The 21,391-nt window shown below is 33.4% G+C and overlaps 3 protein-coding genes and 1 non-coding gene across 5 annotated transcripts; 1 reads left to right on the forward strand and 3 right to left on the reverse strand.

The window, feature by feature from the left end:
* Nucleotides 1-1,308: 1,308 nt before the first annotated feature.
* LOC120212124 (serine/threonine-protein phosphatase PP1 isozyme 9-like) lies at nt 1,309-4,650 on the reverse strand. Its single transcript, XM_039210540.1, has 5 exons — nt 4,429-4,650; nt 2,302-2,861; nt 1,901-2,096; nt 1,499-1,623; nt 1,309-1,332 (listed from the first exon to the last, which is right to left on the reverse strand). Exons 1-5 carry the CDS (start codon nt 4,616-4,618, stop codon nt 1,309-1,311), a joined length of 1,095 nt encoding a protein of 364 aa, XP_039066471.1. The 5' UTR covers nt 4,619-4,650.
* Nucleotides 4,651-7,776: 3,126 nt separating this feature from the next.
* TRNAL-AAG lies at nt 7,777-7,849 on the reverse strand. The gene has a single exon. It is a non-coding gene; the product is annotated as a tRNA-Leu (tRNA).
* A 1,367-nt stretch (nt 7,850-9,216) lies between these two features.
* Nucleotides 9,217-9,756, reverse strand: LOC120212129 (pectinesterase inhibitor-like). The gene has a single exon (XM_039210546.1). It carries the CDS (start codon nt 9,754-9,756, stop codon nt 9,217-9,219), a length of 540 nt encoding a protein of 179 aa, XP_039066477.1.
* Nucleotides 9,757-12,066: 2,310 nt separating this feature from the next.
* LOC120212126 (uncharacterized protein At4g15545-like) lies at nt 12,067-15,187 on the forward strand. 2 transcript variants are annotated; one of them, XM_039210542.1, is made up of 9 exons: nt 12,067-12,414; nt 12,732-12,800; nt 13,209-13,262; nt 13,447-13,510; nt 13,656-13,733; nt 14,254-14,511; nt 14,615-14,660; nt 14,816-14,894; nt 14,976-15,187. In XM_039210542.1, exons 1-9 carry the CDS (start codon nt 12,133-12,135, stop codon nt 15,066-15,068), a joined length of 1,023 nt encoding a protein of 340 aa, XP_039066473.1. In that variant the 5' UTR covers nt 12,067-12,132; the 3' UTR covers nt 15,069-15,187. The 2 variants fall into 2 exon arrangements, with proteins under 2 accessions (XP_039066473.1, XP_039066475.1); XM_039210544.1 differs by having other exon boundaries at nt 13,450-13,510.
* Nucleotides 15,188-21,391: the final 6,204 nt, after the last annotated feature.

Raw genomic sequence — 21,391 nt, forward strand, 5'->3', positions numbered from 1 at the left:
CATAGTTGCTATGAGTATTCAAACCAGCTCCTCACGCGGAATTGACCAAAAAAAAGACAAATATTATGATATATTTATGCTTGGAGATGAAGGTAACCCAATAAATAGTCCTTTTCTCCTTCAAAACATTCACCCGGAAATAAATTTTCTCAACCAAACATGGGTTGTAGGATAAACCCTATTCTTTATGTACTTGTTTTACTGTTATCAATTTCACTGCTGTTGCCTCTCTCTTCATGCAGAAACACTGTCTTTGGTAAGTCCCTGCTAAAACCTTGTTAATTACTTGCATAGACCAATCTACATGATTAAACCTTTTATTTTTATAGGAAGGAAGTTGAAGGAGGAGATTAAGAGAAATTTGATAGGTGTAGACCCACCACCAGACCATGGACCTGGTGGTGCTGGTCATTAAAGGTCTCCTAATACAGTGGCAGATGCATGTATACTCTAGGGTGGGTATGTGGTCAATCCTGAAACCTGAATTTCTTTATGTTTGTTGTTCATTTTATTGATGGTCCGCCGACTTACGATACTTTTATATTAAGTCCCTCAACTATTAAAAGTTATAAAATGGTCCTTCGAATATGGAGTGTTACTTTATTGAGTCCATCGACTATTAAAAATTACAAAATGGTCACCTCAACTATTCATTATGTTCTAGACCTATCATTTTCCGTTAAAAAATTAGTGGTTGTTTAAGTTGGACGTTAACATGATGACTAAGATGTGATAGTCATTTGAGATTCTAGGATCAAACTTTTATCATATAGTCAACAAGTTTACGTTCAACTCACAATATCATCCATTTTTTAACGAAAAAGGACGAGTTTGGAATATAATGAAAAGTTTGGTGATTGTTTTTGTAACTTTTAATAATTGAAGGACTTAAGAAAACAACTTTTTATAGTCAAAGAACCATTTTATAACTTTTAATAGTCGAGAGGCTTAATAAAACAGTTTGTTATAGTTGGGGGACCATTTGCCTTCTATACCCATTTTTCTTTTGTATTACATTTTGTAAAACAAATCCTAACTAGAAAAGGGGAGGGGAATTTTACTCCTAATTATACAAGAATTCTATGTTTTCTCTTGTATCTTGTCAAAGTCATCATTGTCATTTGTCATTTTACTCTAATTTCACTTTGACCCTCCAAAAATCTAAATTTCGATTTTTGTCCCAAAAAGTGGTCTAGAATGTCACTGATACCTAAAATATAGTAGAAATTTTAGTATTATTTGATAGGTGTTGCTTCAATCACAAAAGGAATAGATTTATATTAAATATTCTAACAGCAAATCAGTAATTCATTCAATATTGAAATACCATTCCTGAGACAGATATTTATAATTTAGCCAATAAATTAACCCACTGATGAACATTTGAGTCCCCGGGGTATTCAAAAATTAAAAAATGATTCCTAATAAAACCAGCAAAAGAAAATAGTCGACGTACAAATACAAGGCAGAATAAATATAAAAAATCCATTTGGTGTACGAGGAGCCGAAATGCAGCTTTTCGATCGAGCTTGTCGGAATTTCGTATTTGTGTAGAACGACAACATCCCCCTCCCCGGAAACTGCTCGGTTCACGGCTCATCAGGTTGTTCCGATCTTCTGCGGCTGTTGAACATAGATGCAATGCAACAGAGTTAATGATACATTTCCATTGCAGAGGCAAGGACTTGGACGAGATACTATTTCTTGGGTATTCACAGGGGTCTAATAATCCTAAATTGAGCTTGAGATGGAAGAAATCCGACCTCGACTCAAAATTTAAGTTAAAACTCGGTTCGAGTTTAACTTGAATTCAGCTGGTCAACTCGAAAATAATTGAGTCAAATTCGATTATTTTCGAGTTGAATATGAGTAATTTGCAAACATGATGTCTCATTTATACTCGAAAGTGTGCGTACCTTCTTTAAATTGACTTTATTGCTCGGCACTGCCGGTTTCAATATCTCGAAAGAGCACACAAGAGCTTCATCGATACTCAATAGAGCACCAGCGTTGTCAAAATCTCCACCATAGTTTGGAGCTGAAAATATTGTTACTAATTTCCTATTAGCAAAAAACTCGTACCCATCCTCCACAACCTGCAATCAAAAACTTTAGATTAATCCGAACCCGAACAAATTCGACGATATAAACTATAAGTACTCGTATCTAAGATTCGGATTTCAGTATCTACAATCCCTTCCTTTATCCAAATGCAAAGAGAAACTAGCTTACTTGATCCACACGCTAACTTAGACCTATTTGATGCTGAAATTCAATAGTCAAGAAAAGAAATCAGCTTACCTGATGACCACGGCAGATGAGATCGAGGTCGTTCTTCTCCAAAAACGAAGCGACAATATCGGCACCGAAAGTGCACGAGATGCCTCGATCGCTATCCCCCCAACCCTCGACGTTCGGATTAGGGTCGGACCAGAGTAGGTCACATAGAAGACCACCGTCGGGAACTTCCGTCGGCCTCTCGATCTCCTTGATCTGATCCAAATTTTCCAAATCCGGCGACAACCCGCCGTGCATACAAAGTACCTTATCATCGATGAGTGCAGCCACAGGCAAATTGTTGAAGCAATTGGTGAATAGTTTCCAAAGACTAACGTTGAATCTCCTTTTGCACTCATCATAAAACCCATAAATCCGGTTCACCTTGGCGTCTTCATGGTTCCCTCTTAAGAGAAAAATCCGGTCCGGGTATCTGATTTTATAGGCCAAAAGCAAGCATATTGTCTCCAAGCTTTGCTTGCCCCGGTCTACGTAATCCCCAAGGAACAAATAGTTTGCATCCGGTGGGTACCCACCGAATTCGAATACCCTCAAGAGATCTTGGTATTGTCCATGAATATCACCTATAAACAAAATAACTATGATAATAATATATTCGAACGGATAAAAGAGACGTAAGATTTTATGCTATGGACAAATAAAGAAAGTTTTAGAAAATACAAACTTATAAAATTTTAGGGATAAAAACATGTTGTCAATAGAAAATTTAAAATTTTCAGAAGGGCAACAGAGCGATCCATCTTTGACTACAAAATATGATCAGACCGTAACCAAAAAAATCTAATTTAAATAAAAAAAATAAATTAAATAAGGTCTAATATTAAAATTAATGATTTAACCTTTCTACTTTAATTTTCGATTAGTTTGTTCCTCTATATTTGTAACATATCAAAGAAAATGAATTGTGGATTGATGCGTGAGATTAGTCTATTTATGGTGGACATGTTGATATTGTGATTCAATCTCTTTTTTCTTATAAAAGTAAACTACATTTAGTTATTTATGGGTTTGATAATAAACAAACCATCTTCTTTTAAAAAAAAATTACAAATAGATCATTTAATTATAGGGTAAATATGCAAATGGTCTCTCGATATTGTTTTATTAAGTCACTCGATTATTAGGCATGTAAATGAACCAAACGAACACAAACGGGGATGTGTTCATGTTCGTTCATTTAATTTTAACCGAACAAATGAACGACCACGAACATAAACGAACAAAAAATTTATTGTTCATGTTTGTTTGTTAAGGAATGTAGTTTGTTCGTGTTCGTTCATTTAAACGATAAACGAACGGATGTAATCGAACATAAGCGAACAAAAAAAAATGAACGTAAACGAACACAATAAGTGAACATAAACGAACATAAATGAAAAAATATTTTTTTTTCTTTTCTAACAATTTTAGGATTATATTATATTTTATTGTTTTGGATATTTTTATTTGTATTTAAAATTAACAGAATTTTAAAAATATTTATGGGTATCATATTAAAATTTATTGGGCTTCAATATTTTAAATGGGTCTATAGATATTGGGCTTTAATATTTTAAATGGGTCTATAGAGATTAGGCTAAACATAAATGAACACACATAAACGAACGAACATAAACAAACATAAATGAACATATTATCGAACGTTCACGAACGTAAATGAACAAACGAATCCTCTGTTCATATTCGTTCATTTAATTAAACAAACACAAAATCTTGTTCATGTTCGTTCGTTTAATAAATACACAAATATAAACGAACTTTCAGCCGAACATTTCGCTAAACGTTATGTTCTAAACTCGTCATTTTTCATTAAAAAATGAAAGTATTATTAGCTAAATATTATATGCTGATTGTGATATGATAAAATCTTATCTCCAAATCTCAAACAACTGTAATATCTCAATCATCATAAGTTCAATTTAGACAGCTATCAATTTTTTAAAGAAAGTTTGGAACATAACGAGCATCCACCTAATCTCAAAATGAACTTCAACTATCCCAAATTCACCCCATCAATGCGATTCTTTTGCAATTTCAGTAAATCATACAATTCAAACGCAAAAACCAAAGAAAACCCTAGAATCAGCCATACAAATCAATGAAAAAAAGGGGAAAGAAAAGAAAACTAACCGCAGATTCTAATAGGAGCACTGATCCGAAGAAGATTAGGCTGAGAGATGAAGATTTGTTTAGCATTAATACAAAGCTGACGAATCTCCCCTTCAGAAAGCTTAACCTGTTTCCCTCCTTTCCCTTCCAACAATCTTCGTATTATATCATCCAAAACTCCCGTATCCATCATTCCCTCTATCGTCATCATCACCTCTTCTTCTTCAAAAACCCACCAATACCAAATTTCCTCTGCAAATTGTAGCTGATTTCACCTGATTTTATTCTCCATTTTCACGAATAATGGATAATGAATAATGGGTATTTGATGATTTATCAAAGGGGCTCGAAAGTATTTAGATCGAGAGAAAAGAAAATGAGGATTAAAAGCAACTAGATGATGGATGAAATTTAGAGTAATTCATGGAAAGTTTGTTGTTGTTAGTTTTTCTCTTTCAATGATCCTTTTTTATTATTATTTATTTTAGTAAATTTTTATCTCTATCTAAAATATAAGGATTCTTTTTAATTTTATCTACATGCTAAGAAAAGATTGAAAATGGCCGATTCCATTAGTTTGAAACCTTCAAAACTTTATAGGCACATTTGTGGTTATTACATGGCAATTTACAATCATTTTTAAAGGTTTGTCTAATCTATAAAAGGGTATTGGAAAAAATGGATAAAGTATACAAATAGTCCCTCGATTATAGGGTACTGCTTTATTAAGTCCTTCGACTATTAAAAGTTACAAAATAATCCTCCGACTATAGAGTTTGGTTTATTGAGTCCCTTGATTATTAAAAGTTACGAATGGTCACATGACTATTCACTATGTTCTAAACCCGTCCTTTTCTGTTAAAAATTGATTGTATTATGAGTTGAACATTAACCTAGTGAGTGTGATATGATAAAATTTGATCCCAGAATCTAGAACGACTTTCATATCTCAACCATCATGTTAACGCCCAGCTTAGACAGCTGCCAATTTTATGATGAAAAATGACGAGTTTGGAACATAATAAATAGTCGAGTGACCATTTTGTAACTTTTAATAATTGATGAACTTAAAAAGTCAGCCACATTCTATAGTCGGAGGACCATTTTGTAACTTTTTGTTAGGTATGGCTAATATACCAATTGGAGGACAGATGTTGGAGCGGAGTTGAGAGGCGTTAGCGAACCTCGTTAAATCTTGTGTTCTTTATTTGATTTATTGCTTGTTGATTTCCTAAGTTAATTAGCCCGTTTTCACAATAATTGGTATTAAGAACAAGGTTTGAGATAGCTATGTCAGGTGCAAAATTCCAAGTGGTGAAGTTTAACGGTCATGGTAATTTCGGATTATGGCAAATGAGGGTAAAGGATTTGTTGGCGCAGTAAGGGATTTTGAAGGCTCTACGGCCTCAAAAGCCAGAATCGATGACGGAAAATGATTGGGAAGAACTGCAGCAACGAGCGGCAGGAACCAATCGGTTATGTTCGGAAGACGAGGTTATATATCACGTAATGAGTCTGTTGTCTCCAGGATAAATATGGAAGAAATAGGAAAGCCAATTTATGTCCAAATCCCTAACGAATAAAATGTAACTAAAGTAGAGGATGTATAGGTTGAAGATGCAGGAAGGTCATCATTTGGCGGAGCATGTGAATGTCTTTAATCAAATAATTACATATTTGGTTCAACTTGATTTGAAGATTGAGGATGAAGACAGAATAATGATTATGTTGTGTTCATTGCCTTCTTTTTACGAACACATGGTGATTACTCTTACATATGGGAAAGAAACAATCAATGTTGAAGAGATTATTGCAGCCTTGTTGGCTCACAACCAGCGGAAGCAGAATGCAAGGGAAATCTCTCATGCTAATAGTTTATATATTAAGGGTAATCAAGACCATGGAAGAAAATTAGAGAATAAGGGGTCTGGAAAAAAATTCCAGATCAAAGTCTAGGGGCAAAAAGACAATTCATTGCTACAAGTACAAGGAGCCGGGACATATGAAGAGAGATTGTACAAAGTGAAAAAAAAAGATTGATGAGAAACGTGATGAATCATCCAAGTATGTGAATGTGGTGCAGGATGACAATTCAAATTGCAGTGATGGTGATATGCTTTCTAATTCGAAAACTCAGTTGACGGATGCGTGGATTCTTGATTCAGGATGTTCTTATCATATAATGCCTAACAGGGAGTGGTTTTCGACATATAGGTCCGTTAATTATGGTTCTGTCTAATTGGGTAATGACAGATGTTGTAATATTGTTTGTATTGGTTTGAGACTGAATGCAGGGCTTCCTAAAAGCTTCCGGCCAGAGGCTGTGAGCATGACATGCTACCTCATTAACAGATCACCTAGAGCATCATTGGGTGGCAAGGTTGCAGAAGATGTATGGACAAGTAATGCAATTGATTTTGGTCACTTACGAATTTTGGTTGTCCTGCTTATGTGTATATATTTGGTGATGAGAGATCAAAGTTTGATGCAAAGTTGAAAGAGTGCATTTTTATAAGGTACAAGAAAGGTGTAAAAGGATACAAGTTTTGGGATCCGATTGCAAAGAAAGTGGTGCTCGGTAAAGATGTGGTCTTTGATGAGCAATTCATCTTACAACAGAACCAAGACAAGGCAATGATGGATGTAGAACAATATCTAGTAGTAGATGAGAGAGATGAAAGTTTTGGCCGACTATAAAACACAATCAAAATAGGGTAATCTTCTAGGTGAAACAGTTTGGAAATTATACCTCAGTAGTGGACTAATGGCATCATCAATTTTTAGAACCATAAAAATTCAATTGGTTTATCATCAGTTTCATTTCCCCCATGTAGAAAATCTAGAGCCATAAGATTTGAATTTGATGACCCTGACCATACCCAAAACCCACGATCGAGTAAAATCCAAGACCACCATATTCAAAGAAAATGAAGAGAAAACAAAGTCAAGAGGGAGAGAAGAGGGAAAGCTTACCTTCTTGGGTTCTTAAGTTGGTGACGGTTGGAGCATTTGTCGGTGAATCGAAATGGTAGATAAGGAGCCTAAGTCGAAGAGAGGAACATTGCGTGATTTCAATCTCATCTGACGATGAAAACGTGGATCCAACAAGTAAAGAGACTAACTCTTCAATCTAGTTTTGCTTGTCCTTATTCATGTTTCGGAAGATTCGTCCGGATGGGAGACAAGAGAAGGTGTTGTGGGTAATTTTACAATAGAAATGAAACATAAATTTTCAAATATTACCTTAATTAAAATAAAAAAATTAGCTGACCCTATTCCCATATGTAATGGGATAAGGGGAGGTAGGGTAGTAGGCTGCCCCCAACGCCAGGTTGAGAGCAGCTTCCGTGAAAGATCACCGTTATGAATTGCCCTCAGTGGGACTCGATCCCACGACCACAAGGTTCTTAACCTTATGCTCTACCAACTGAGCTAGATGGGTATGGTCATTAAATGCTGATATGTCTTTTTAGTATAAATATATGTGGGGTTGCATCAAATGATAAGATTCCATGCAGAAGAAACATTAGTTGTTGCAATTAATTTCATATTCCTATTTCTTAAAATACACAAGATAGAATATATATATATATATATATATATATTTTAACACATTTGTTAACATTCTATATCTATAAAAATATAAAATATTTTAAATATGATTATGAGTCGGAACTTGATAGGTTAAGGTCCCTTGTCTATCCCTAATTATGATGAAAGTAACTCTAACCCCTCAATTATAAGATATTGTTTTGTTCAGTCCCCCAACTATTAGAAGTTAAAAATGGTCTCTAAATATAAAATGATATTTGTTCGAGTCCCCTGACTATTTAAAGTTAGAAAATAGTCACCAACTATTCATATGTTCTTAACTTATCCTTTTTCAATGAAAAAATGACAAAAACTAGACATTAACCTACTGACTCAAATATGATAAAATCATATTTTAATGATGTGTATTGGCAGCGTCGTTGCTTTCAAGCACTGACTCGACAACATAATGTTTCAAACAACAAATATTGTCCCGACGAAATAATGTAAACAGAGAGTCGATCCACAAAATACAACTCAAACAGTTTTGGGATCAAATTTTATCAAATTTTAACAGAAAATGACGAGTTTGTAACATATAAATAGTTGAGTGACTATTTTCACTTTTAATAGACGGATGACACAAAAAAAAGGGACCTAGAGTCAGAACTATTTTGCAACTTTTAATAGTTAGGGGACTCAATGAAGCAAAACCCTATAATAAGAGGACCATTTATATACTTTACCCAAAATAGTAATTAAGAGCATGGCAGTTAAATAGTAATTAAGAAAAAATTATATCCAAAGCGGTCCTTTTCATTAAGTCGGGGAACCTTGGCACCCCAATGTTTTGGTAAATTTGAATTATACCTCTTTATTTTTTAAGAAATTTTAACTAGATCCCCCAAAATTTGCTAGAAGTTCTCATGAAATCTTAATTTTTTTTATATATTTTTAACTAACCTCTTGAAATTGTTAAAAATCATTAAATCTCCCATAACTTTAAAAAAATTATAATTTGACCCTCAATTTTTTAAAACAGTTCTCATTAAATCCCTCAATTAAAAAAAAACTGATTAGACCTCAGAAAATAAAATATTTTGATTAGCCCTTCAAACTATCACATCAAGATCGGTCACTCAATTCCGATAAGGTAATTGGGAGGGGTAAGATAAAATATTAAAAGATTATTTGAGATATATATTAAGCTTTTTTGTTATTTTATTTTCATTTTAACCCTCACAATTTTTGTAATAACACGATTGCATCAACAAGCTGCTAAAACCTATCAACTATCCTCATTGCTGCATTGGAAAGTTCTTCATAACCCCTCATATCATAAACCATCGCAGCATGGGTGACATGACGATTCTCCAAAGCTCTCCTGCACTTCACCTCTTGTACAAGCGCCTGTTTTACGAGGCTGTTCGTCCCGTTGTAATCTTTATTCATCAGTAGGTCCGTCGCGTTGGTCAGATTAATTTGCGCTTCGAAAAATCCGGTTGCGCAGTTCAGTAACATCTGCTTCACGTCCTCTTCGAAGTCGTACTTAGTTAAGTCTATCATGTTGGCCGATTGGACCTCGGCACTATGGATTAGACAAGATAGGACGATGGTCGCGATGCCTACTTTATCGGCCGACTCGCCTCGGGGATCGGATTTTACGCATCGGATACAAGTCGCGGGGTTATCTGCGTTGTGGCATTCGGATTGGATCAGGGCTTCGTCGGCGGAAACTAGGTTTCGATGTCCGACGTGGTTGAAGGAGATGGAAAGAAGAAAAAGAATGAGAGTGTAAAGAGGCAAAGCAATTCCCATTGATGCTTTTGTCAAGTTCATATGAAGCTCTATTGATATCAGTCTCTATATATATTGAGAGGAAATGAGTCCACTAGCGAATTTTATATTTTTGGTAAGTTTTTTATGGTAATATATTAATTTCTTTTTTATCTTAAAACAGTGAATTAATAAATAATTAACTAATAATATATACCTTAATTAATAGGGCTATAAACGAACACGAACGAGGGTATGTTCATGTTCGTTCGTTTATTCGGTGAAAGTTAAACGAACGAACATGAACATACCCTCGTTCGTGTTCGTTTATAGGACTATTAATTAAGGTATATATTATTAGTTAATTATTTATTAATTCACTGTTTTAAGAGAAAAATAACTTAATATATTACCATAAAAACCTTACCAAAATATATGAACGAACATGAACAACTAAACAAACGGAATTTCTTGTTCGTGTTCGTTCATATTCATTCGTTAAAATGATAAATGAACACAAATGAACGAACGCAAACGAACGGATATAAACGAATGAACATAAAATTAATTGAGTTTATATTTGAGAAGAGCTTTTTTCTTTCCAAATAATTTTAGGATTTATGTTTTCTTTAATTGATTTGAGTATTTTTTTTATTTGAGTTTAAAAATATTAATGGATTTTAGGTTAAAATTTATTAAGTCTTAATATTTCAAACGCTTATGAAGAACATGAACGAACATAAATAAATGAATATAAATGAACAAACATAAACAAATGGGTTATCGAACGTTCACGAACTTAAATGAACCTAAACGAACGAACAAGCATTTTATTCATGTTCGTTCATTTAATTAAACGAACAAGCCTATTAATTAATGTCACTAGATGCATTTATTTTCAAGTATATATATATATATATATATATATATGTTGGGTTGCACCAATCAATATCCCCTTTTTATATGATTTTAAAAAATAACATAATACGAAATGAATTAGGACTAAGTAATGAAATCGAGACAATAACATAATACGAAATGAATTAGGACTAAATAATGAAATTGAGAAAATCAAAAAATTGATTCGAACTAAACTATACGATTCAATTCGATTCAAATTTTTATCTTGTTATTTAATTTCGATTCGGTTTAAAAATGTTATTTTATAAACACGATTAAAATTGTATTTAATTGTTACAATATAATTTTAAAAATAGGAGCGAAAGAAATTTTATTAGAAATTTGGTAAATAAATAAACATGATTTTAATTGTTTATTGTTTTAGAGATTATATAAAAGTATAAAAGATCTAAAAAATATTATAATAATATTTAGAGTACTTAAACTATTAGTTTTGTCCATTTTAATACTTAAACTTTTATTTTTTCAAAAATATACATAACATTTAGTTTCTATTTCATTTTAGTACCCGTAAAAACTAACACTAAGTTTTGAAAAAAATTGAAAGTCTAGGTACTAAAAGAAACAAAAATTGATAGTTTAGATACTAAACATGTTAATTTTTTAACGACAAGAGTACTAAAATAAAACAAAAACTAAACATTAGGTATGATTTTGAAAAAATGAAAGCTTAAGTATTAAAATGGGCTAAAACTGATAATTTAATTACTAAGTGCATAATTTGCCCTAATATTTATTACTGATTTAAAAATAAAAATACTTTTATACTTTTTCAAATAAATTGATAAAAAACTATTAATATATAATATAGACGAATACAAGAGTAAATTACACGTTTATTACCCAAATTAATAGTTTTAGTCCATTTTAGTACATAAACTTTCAATTTTTTCAAAATCATACTTAAAGTTTAGTTTTTGTTTCGTTTTTGTTTCGTTTTAGTACCTATGTTCAAAATTTAACGTTAAGTTGTGAAAAAATTGAAAGTTTAGGTACTAAAATAGATCAGAATGGATAGTTTAGGTACTAAGCGTGTTATGTTTTTAACGGTGGGTTACTAAAATGAAACAAAAACTAAATGTTAGGTATGATTTTGAAAAAATTGGAAATTTATGTACTAAAACAGACAAAACTGATAGTTTAGATACTAAATGCATAGTTTACCCTAGATATAAATATAAAAACTGTGACTGATTAATTGTCCTACTTAAATTTAATTTAATCTAATTTAAATTTTAACGAATCTTTAATTTTTAAAAAAAAGTAATAATCCAATTCAATCGAGCAACAAAATTAATCCTTATTTTAATAATTTTAAATGATGATTTTAAATAATTTTAAAAAATTTCAGACAAATGTCCCGCAAATTAAGCCCAAAACCCGCCAAGCAGCAAAATAAAATTTTATTTATTATTACTATTACTGATTTCTTTCTCATTTGAAATATTTTCCTTTTCCCAGCAAACAATAGCGGCGGAAGAAGATATACCATCTACGATGTCTCAGGGCGGCGGCGACGGATGCATGGAGTTTAATCTGCCGGAAGAGATTCTGGCGGTGATTCCGACGGATCCTTACGAGCAGTTGGATCTGGCGCGTAAGATAACGTCGATGGCAATCGCATCGAGAGTGTCGAACATGGAAACGGAGATGGGGAGGATGAGGGCGAAGGTTTACGAGAAAGACCGTATCATTTGCGAACTGGAAGAGAAAGTATCAAGGTTGCATCAAGTGAATCACGATGCCGAATCTCGATTAAAGATGCTTATTGACGAGAATGTCTGTTTCTTCTCTTGTGTTTTAATTTCCTATATCTTGTTCTGGCATTTTTGGTTGTTTTTGACAGAATTTGAACTGCGGTTTTTTAAAACTGACTAACTTGGTATTTTGTGCCTTTTTTCACCTTCCTTTATTACTAATTCTACTGTTATCTCCTCGGAACAATCAACACTTATACTGCTTAGTAGAAATTCTGCTCGAGGGATTTTTATAATTTTGTTTCTGAATTTCTGTGGTTGCTGACTACTTTTGTGGACATTTATATAAAATTTTAGGGTTTTAGTGTTCGTGATTTTGATATTTGTATTTAATTACAGATGAAGCTTTCAAATGAGCGTGACTCATTGGCAGTTACTACAAAGAAACTTAGCCGTGATTTAACTAAGGTGAGATTGAAATTCTAAATGTATTTTTACTCAATTCACTTATTCAAGTAAGTTTAGTTTTATTTATTTTATAGAGATGGATTACATGTTACAATACTACTTATTAAGGAAATTTGGTGAGTGGATGACTTTATCAAGGTTCATAGTGTTTAATATCATTAACAACTTTGAGCTTCACAAATGGAGTTATGCTCAACAAAGTGCCTCTGAATGAGAAGTCACTGTTAAATTTGTTGGTTCTTTTAATTGCTTCTAACAATATGGTTTGCTGATAAAGCAGCTTAAGTTAGTGTTTTAATAGCATTGACCTCTGCTTTTGAGGTTTTCTGGCTCATAATCATTTACATTCATATGTTTTCGAATTTGAAATATGAAGAATAAAGCATGAAATGTTCTAATATTTGACAGTTGGAGACTTTCAAGCGGCAACTGATGCAATCCCTGAATGATGATAATTCCTCTGTAAGATTTGTGTATTTAGCCGTTCTTGTTGTTGCTTTTTATGATTCAAGTATATTTCTGTTGTTTGCAATGGAAATTTGGTTTTGCTTTATCTGCACTTATATTTTCACTGTTCAGCTTCTGTTGTTCAGATGCTTGAAGAAACCGATTTCTTTTAACCTATTATTCAATCCCTTTTTAATAGCAGGCTGAAACAGTTGATATTGGGACCAGTGACCAGTCAGTCCCTAAAGCCTATCCGAACAACGGTATCATAAAGCTTCACTTATTGTTCTTTTTTCTTCTGTATTTTCCTCCTCATTCATTTGTAATTTCTCACTTCCGAAATTCAACAGTAGCCTGTTCCACATTCCCTTTTATTTTTTGATCAATGTTATATATCTCTTGCCACAGATGATGGGGTGAAGAGCTACATGCCACTTCGTTCCTCCAATGGTTCGATGGACTTGGGAAGCAGCACAACTGATGAAGGTAAATGGATAAATTTCTCTCATTTTTATTCCTTGTTTTGAGTACTTTTTACGTCTTGTTGGAGCTTAAAGAATCAGCATTTCATGCTTGATATACATCCTTTCATAAAATTAGAGGTAAAACAAAATAGATATATTGGCGCATATTTTAATGAATAATGATTAGAGTTATCGTAAACCTTGAAAATGTAAAGTACATAAATAATTGTTTTGTATTGACAAAATATAATTTGACAAAGTTTTGCGGCTGTTATAAGTTATTTGACAATTTTGTTACTTTTTTCCAAATAATGTGGCAAGTCTCTTATACTTTCATGAGTTTATACAGATATAGATGTTATGAAGGAAAATAACAGTATGCATAGATGTTGTAATGGAAGATAGAAATATCAATTTTCTTCTCACTTTGTACTCTTTTTCTTCCAGAAATGGTAAAGAAAGGAATTAGTAGTTTGGAAAATCCTCCAAAACATAAGAAAACTCATTTTGATATGGATTTTAAGTTGATTCCTGCTCAACAGCTTCAAGATATGCTGGACAAAGATTTTCTATAACTCCATATATCACACCGCGGCTTACTCCTACCGGAACTCCGAAAATTATATCCACAAATGGGTCTCCTAGGGGCTATTCTGCTGCCGGGTCTCCCCAGATAACCTCCAGCGCAACCTCTCCTACAAAGTCTCAATCTGATGGGCGGACTTCGTTCTCCTCGTGGTACCCTTCAAGCCAACAATCATCTGCAGCTAACTCTCCTCCTAGTGGGCGTTCACTTCCAGGTTTTACTAGTGTTGTTATTCTAATAGATTAACTCATTTTGTTTTTCTGCATCATCCTCTGTTCATCTGACCCTGTTTTTCTTGTATTTTATGATATGTTTAGGAAGGACTCCTCGAATTGATGGAAAGGAATTCTTTCGTCAAGCCAGGTAGATTTGTTTAAATTCTTTTGTTCTCTTTCTCTCCATCTTCATTTGTTATACTTACGGTAGACTCCAAATATATATTGAATTATGATCCCGAAAGAGTAGTGTACTCTTCACAAACTGATCTGAAATACTGATCTGAAATATTGAAAATCCAGGAGTCGCCTTTCCTATGAACAGTTCAGTGCCTTTTTAGCCAACATCAAGGAACTGAATGCTCAAAAGCAAACCCGAGCGGTAAAGAATTGTGTTTATCAGAGACCACCAGTTTACCATATAACATTTTTTCGCTTACCAATCTTTTTTTTCCTTTTTCAGGAAACTTTGAAGAAGGCAGAAGAGATTTTCGGGACGGATAACAAAGATCTGTTTCTGTTATTTCAAGGATTGCTAAATCGCAACATTCACTAGATTCCAAGTTATATGTAGGGGTAATTTATCATCACTGGTACATCTTGTTCTAGACATATTATGCACAACCTTGTTTATGTGTTATCCTATTGTTTAATATAGGGTTTAGTGCAATACTTTTCTTGAGGTGCACCTTATAGCCTCGTCGTAACCTCGATGTTGGAAAATAAACAGAGTAACATGAGTAATTTTCTTATAACCAGATTAGTGAGAATACGAAATAAAAGCGAAAAAATAATACCTGAAATTGATAACGGAGTTCAGCCAAATTTGTTTACGTCTTTGGACTGTTGCAGATCTTTTATTAAGAGAAAAAATTTACAGGTGTTTATAAAACATTCACTACTCACAAGAAAGCTTTCTAGTAATGGGAGAAAAAAATTATTTTTGGGATGATTTTGAAACTAAATGAGCTAGGATATTTATAGTTGAAACTTAGGGACTAATATTTGAAAATATCCTAAAGTCTAATGATTAAAAATAATTAACCCTTGCTTAAATTCAAAAATATGGGCTGCCTAACTTTGAAATTTAAGGCATCCCCCTACCTTTGAAATTCAAGCAGCCACCGGCTGCTATTATTTGACCAATAATCTTCCACTTGAAGATTGATTTAATCTGTCTTCACACTTTAATCAATGCAGCAACATTTCTAGTTTTGTTATTCTAGCATGCCAACTGAAGTTGAACACAACTTCAGTTTGTCTGTAGTCACCGTCTTTGTCAACATGTCTGCCGGATTTTGAGCTTCACTGATCTTTTCAAGTTTCAAAATCCCATCTTTCAGAAGAGACTGGATAAAATGATATCTCAATTGTATGTGCTTTGTTCTGGAATGAAAAGACGGATTCTTTGCTAGATGTATAACACTTTGACTGTCGCAATACAAAACATTGTTCTCTTGTTTCTTGCTTAACTCTTCTAAGAAATTTTGGAGCCAAACCATCTCCTTGTCGGCTTCCATAACAGCGACATATTTTGCTTCAGTTGTGGAGAGAGCAACTATCTTCTGTAGTTGAGAAACCCAACTCATTGCAGTTCCTCCGAGAGTATAGACATACCCTGTAGTGCTTCTTCTGATGTTGATATTTCTGGTTAAGTCAGCATCTACATAGCCTGTCAGTATCGTATCTCTACCTTTGAAACAAAGTGCTTTGTTTGTAGTACCCCGCAGATATCTGAGGATCCATTTGACTGCTTCCCAGTGTACTTTGCCTGGATTATTCATGTACCTGCTAACAGCTCTCACTGCATGAGCAATATATGGTATGGTACAGACTATGGCATACATCAGACTTCCAATTGCTAAGGCATATGGCACCTTCACCATGTGTGCACATTCTTCCTTCGTCTTTGGTGACTGTTCTTTGAAAAGTCTAAAATGAACACCTAAAGGTGTACTTATTGGTTTAACATCTTGCATGTTAAACCTGGAGAATACTTTGTTGATGTACTCAGCCTGTGATAACATCAAAGTCCCCGACTTTATGTCTCTCTTAATCCTCATCCCAAGAATTTGCTTTGCAATTCCCAGATCCTTCATAGCAAATTGCTTCGACAATTCTTGCTTCAAGTATAAAATCTCTTGCATGTCTGAGCCTGCAACGAGCATGTCATCAACGTACAACAATAAAATAATGAAGCTATTGTCGAACCTCTTGATGTAACAACAATGATCTGCTTGGCATCTGGTAAAACCATTGCTACCCATGAAGTTGTCGAACTTCTTGTACCACTGTCTAGGAGCTTGTTTTAAACCATACAAGCTCTTCTTTAACCTACATACCAGGTTTTTCTTGTCTGCCTTTATGAAGCCTTCTGGCTGTCTCATATAGATTTCTTCCTTCAAATCACCATGAAGGAAAGCTGTCTATACATCTAACTGCTCAAGATGTAAATTCTCTGCAGCTACAATTTTCAACACCAGTCTGATTGTAGACAGTTTTACAACTGGAGAGAAAATTTTATTGTAGTCAATACATTCTTTTTACTGAAAGCCTTTGACAACCAATCTTTCTTTGTAGCGTTTGCTCCCATCGTGCTCTTCTTTGATCCTGTAAATCCATTTGTTGTGGAGCGCTTTCTTGCCTGGTGATAATTCAGCTAATTCCCATGTCTGATTTGACATAAGCGAGTCCATCTTATCATAGCACTCTGGTTCACCATTGTCAGTCAGCAACAAGTAGTGCAAAGAATGAGAATATCGTTGGGTTGGTTTAGGAATTCTGGATGAGCGTCTCAGTTCTGGTGTGTCTGGTTCTTCTTGAACTGCTAAAAAGATTGATCTGAACATCATTTCTAGAAATTTCCTCGAACTCAACAAATTCCTTTGTTTCAGCTTCGGTATTAGAGCTACTTGATTCTACAGTTGATCTGTCTTTGTACATCACATTCTCATTGAAAATGACATCTCTGCTTCTGATGATCTTTTGATTTTCGTAGTCCCAAAATCGATAACCGAACTCATCACCACCATAACCAACAAAGACACATTTGTTGGATTTGGCATCAAGTTTATTTCTTTCAGCAAAATCTATGTGTACATAAGAAATACAACCAAACATTCTTAAGTGTGAAAGGTTTATTTCTTTTTTGCTCCAAACTTCCTCTGGTATTCTGCCTGAAGATACTAATTTTTTACCCATATTATTATTATTATTATTATTATTATTATTATTATTATTATTATTATTATTATTATTATTATTATTATTATTATTATTATTATTATTATCATTATTATTATTATTATTAAATATATATTAAATACATATATAAATAAAATTACAAGCCCAAATACCGGCCCAATCCAAATCGAAACCCTAAAACATTTAGGGTTTCAGTTAGGGTTATCTAACCCTAGCCGCCTCTGCTGCCGCCGCTCCAAAAGATCTCAGCAGCCGCCTCTGCCGACGCCTCCCAAGCCAGATGGTTCAACCAGATGCTGCCGACACTACAGTACCACGCCCCTCGTCGATGAAGCCTCCAGAGGACCCAGCTGCCCTCCACATGTCAATGATCAAGGGTGAGTCACCACAAGTTCGGTGACTCACCGAAACTCACTCTTCGGACCGGTCCGATGACCACACCGGTGGTGGCTATAAAAGCCATCACCCGAACCTGCAAAAAAAGGAGAGACGGAGACAGAAACAAGAACACAGAGAGAGATACAGAGAAACAAGATACAAAAAAAATATATATATACCAACGATCTCAACAACCACTCAGCAAAGAGACAGAAAAGAAAGAAAAGGAAAAGAAAGAAGAGAAACTTACTGTCATCGGAGGACCCCAACCGTCGCCGGATACAACAAAAACCGAAGGTACTTTTGTAGATTTGCTCCGATTAGGAGCTTTTTAAGGAAAAAGAGCACCGGAAACGTCCTTAGGACGTTCCGATCTATTTAACGGTAAAAAAATAAAATTTTCCGGCCACCGGATGCGGTGGCCGGCGGTGACAGTCACGGCGGCACACGGTTGCCGTCCGGTGACCGGCTTCCCTCCGATGAGGGAAGCTAGAGAGAGAACAGAGAAAAGGAAATGAGAAGCTGGCCCGTAGGGCCAGCCGGTTTAGGTTATAAATACCCTCTCCCGAACGACGTCATTTTGGGGAGGGTATTTCTGTAATTTCACAAAGGGTAAACCCCGTCTGAAGCCATTCCAATTTGTAATTTTTACATTCTAGTCACTAAATCGATTTTATAATATTTTAATTCAGATCTTTAATTTTAATTTCTTTTATTTTAGTCCTTTATATTAAAATAATATATTTAGGATAAATAGCAGATTTAATCCCTTAATTTTAATAAATAATATTTTAATCCTTAGTTTATATTTTTAATTTATTTTATTCTAATATCCGAATTTTAGATAATTTTATTTTAGTCACTAAATAAATAAAATAAAGAAATAGCATGTTTAATCCTTATAATTTTGATTAATTATGAATTAGATTTTTAATTTTATTTTTACTGTAATTTAGTCATTTATTTTATATGTTTTCATTTATTTTACTGTTTTTAAAATATATTGTTTTAGTGGTATTTTTATTTATATTTTTAAATATTTTTATGTATTCATAAATATATATATAATAAGTAGTAATTTTTAAATATTTATTTTTAATATAGAAGAAAAGGACAGTCTTAATACAACTGGATGTCCTATTCTGATATTTTAAAATTAAAAATTAAACAATATTATTTAAATTAATATTTATCAATATCAAAGAAAAGAGCTGTCTTAAGGTACCTAGAAGTTCTTTTCTGATATTTTTAAATAAATAAATATTTTTTATATATAATTTTGAAATAATATGATTATAAATTAAATATATTTTTGAATTTTTAAATTTTAATAATAGAGACAATTTATAATTAAAAAGTACCAATTTTGGGCGTTGTAGGGGTGCTAATCCTTCCCTAAACGTAACCGACCACGAATCCTTTTTATTATTAAAAAGAACGAATTTTTGGTTATAAAACGCAGATCAGTTCATTTTTTTTAATTGATGTTTTCTTAAAACTCTTTTAAAAAAAATAATTTTTAGGTATTCGATCTACCTGATCCAAAAGGTCGATGGCGACTCCCAAATTATTTTAAGAAAAAATATATTTATTCACATCAATTTCCCTGCCAAGTATAATATTTCGTGCCCGGACGAAAACGGGTTACGACAGCTTGGCGACTCCGCTGGGGACCCTGGTCAAACTTTTAAAAATCAATTATAATTTGTCTCCATTAATTAAAAATTAAAAATTAAAAATTTATATATTTAATTTTTAATTCTTTCTTTTCAAAATTTTTATATTTACTTATTATTTTCATAATATTTACATGTTTTATTTATAAGTATTTTATTTCATTATTTATTTTGTCAGAGGTATGAACATTTCTCCTCACACACAATACTTGCATTGCATAACATAAAGTTCTATAATTGAGTTGTCCCTTTTAAGTGGGAGTGAAAGCGACGTCTTCGTGAGAATTTATTCTCCGTGTCAGACCTAGCAAGTAACTTCCGGGGTTCATATGCTCTCTGTCTTCGTGAGAATTTATTCTCCGTGTCAGGCATAGAGAAATGTATCCCCTCGAATTGAACTCGATCCACTTTAGTCTGTGATGGACTAGGATTGAGGGTTAGCAACCCAAGGGGGCACTAACAAGGACAATTCGGGTACCTTTATTCTTAGATATGAAACCCTGCATATAAAAAACCTTAGAAACTCTTCCGATCCGAAGTCATGCCGAAATTTTGTCTAAAATAGGAGTACACACAGGAGAAATGAATTCTAACTTTCTTGTTTATTTATTTTCTTTACTGATTAAATTACATGTATATTTAAATTATTTAAATTTAGAAAAAGCATGTTTAAATAAAAAAAATATTTATGTAAATGTTATTATTGAATTTTTTTATTTATTATGTAAACTAATTTATTTTCTTTTTGTGTGTTTTTTATTTTTCTGTTTGCATAGCATCATACAGGATAAAAGGCATTGATCCTTGTGTTAATTGTCTCATTGGAAAGCCTTCATCTATGGATAAAAAGTGTTCAAATCAAGTAATTCTAAACTCAGAAGTAAGACAGTGGGCTGAGGATTTAAAAAGACAAGAAGGAAACAGTTTACAGGATGATTATATATCTGACTTGGCCAGTTATGCTCCAGTTTCACTAAAAAGAAATGATATGCAAGATTTGCGAAGCATTTGGGAAAGTTGGGATTCAAACAAAAAATTGCAGTTTTATCAGACTTACGGAGACATCCCATATTTGCTCTATGTAGAAGTTGATGATGAATTACTCCGAGCCCTAATTCAATTCTGGAATCCAGGGTACAATTGCTTCACTCTCAATAAAGAGGATTTGGTCCCTACTATTGAAGAATACACAACTTTGCTACATATAGATGGGGCTTTGGAGAATCGAATCTATTCAAAGTCAATTAAAACTCAACCCTTTCGAGTTAAATTAGCAAAGATTGCCGGGGTACGAGAAGAATGGGTGGCATCCCGTACAAAACAAAAAGGCGAAAGTGAAGGCATCGCTTGGACCAACATTAAAGAACTTATTCAGAGTCATCCAGATATTAAAGTACGATTCGATTTATTTGCTCTGGGTATATATGGTATGGTCATTTTCCCAAAAATATTGGGATATATTGAAGCTGCAGTGGTAGATTTGTTTGAACAGCTACCGAAAAAGATTAATCCTGCTTCTGCAATCCTAGCAGAGACCTTCAGATCGTTAAATGCTTGTAGAAAGTTAGGAGGTGGACGATTCTCAGGGTGTACCCAGTTGTTATATGTTTGGATCCGTAGT

This window comes from Hibiscus syriacus, unplaced genomic scaffold (assembly GCF_006381635.1).
Source record: "Hibiscus syriacus cultivar Baekdansim isolate YM2019G1 unplaced genomic scaffold, ASM638163v2 tig00109997_pilon, whole genome shotgun sequence".
NCBI lineage: Eukaryota > Viridiplantae > Streptophyta > Magnoliopsida > Malvales > Malvaceae > Hibiscus > Hibiscus syriacus.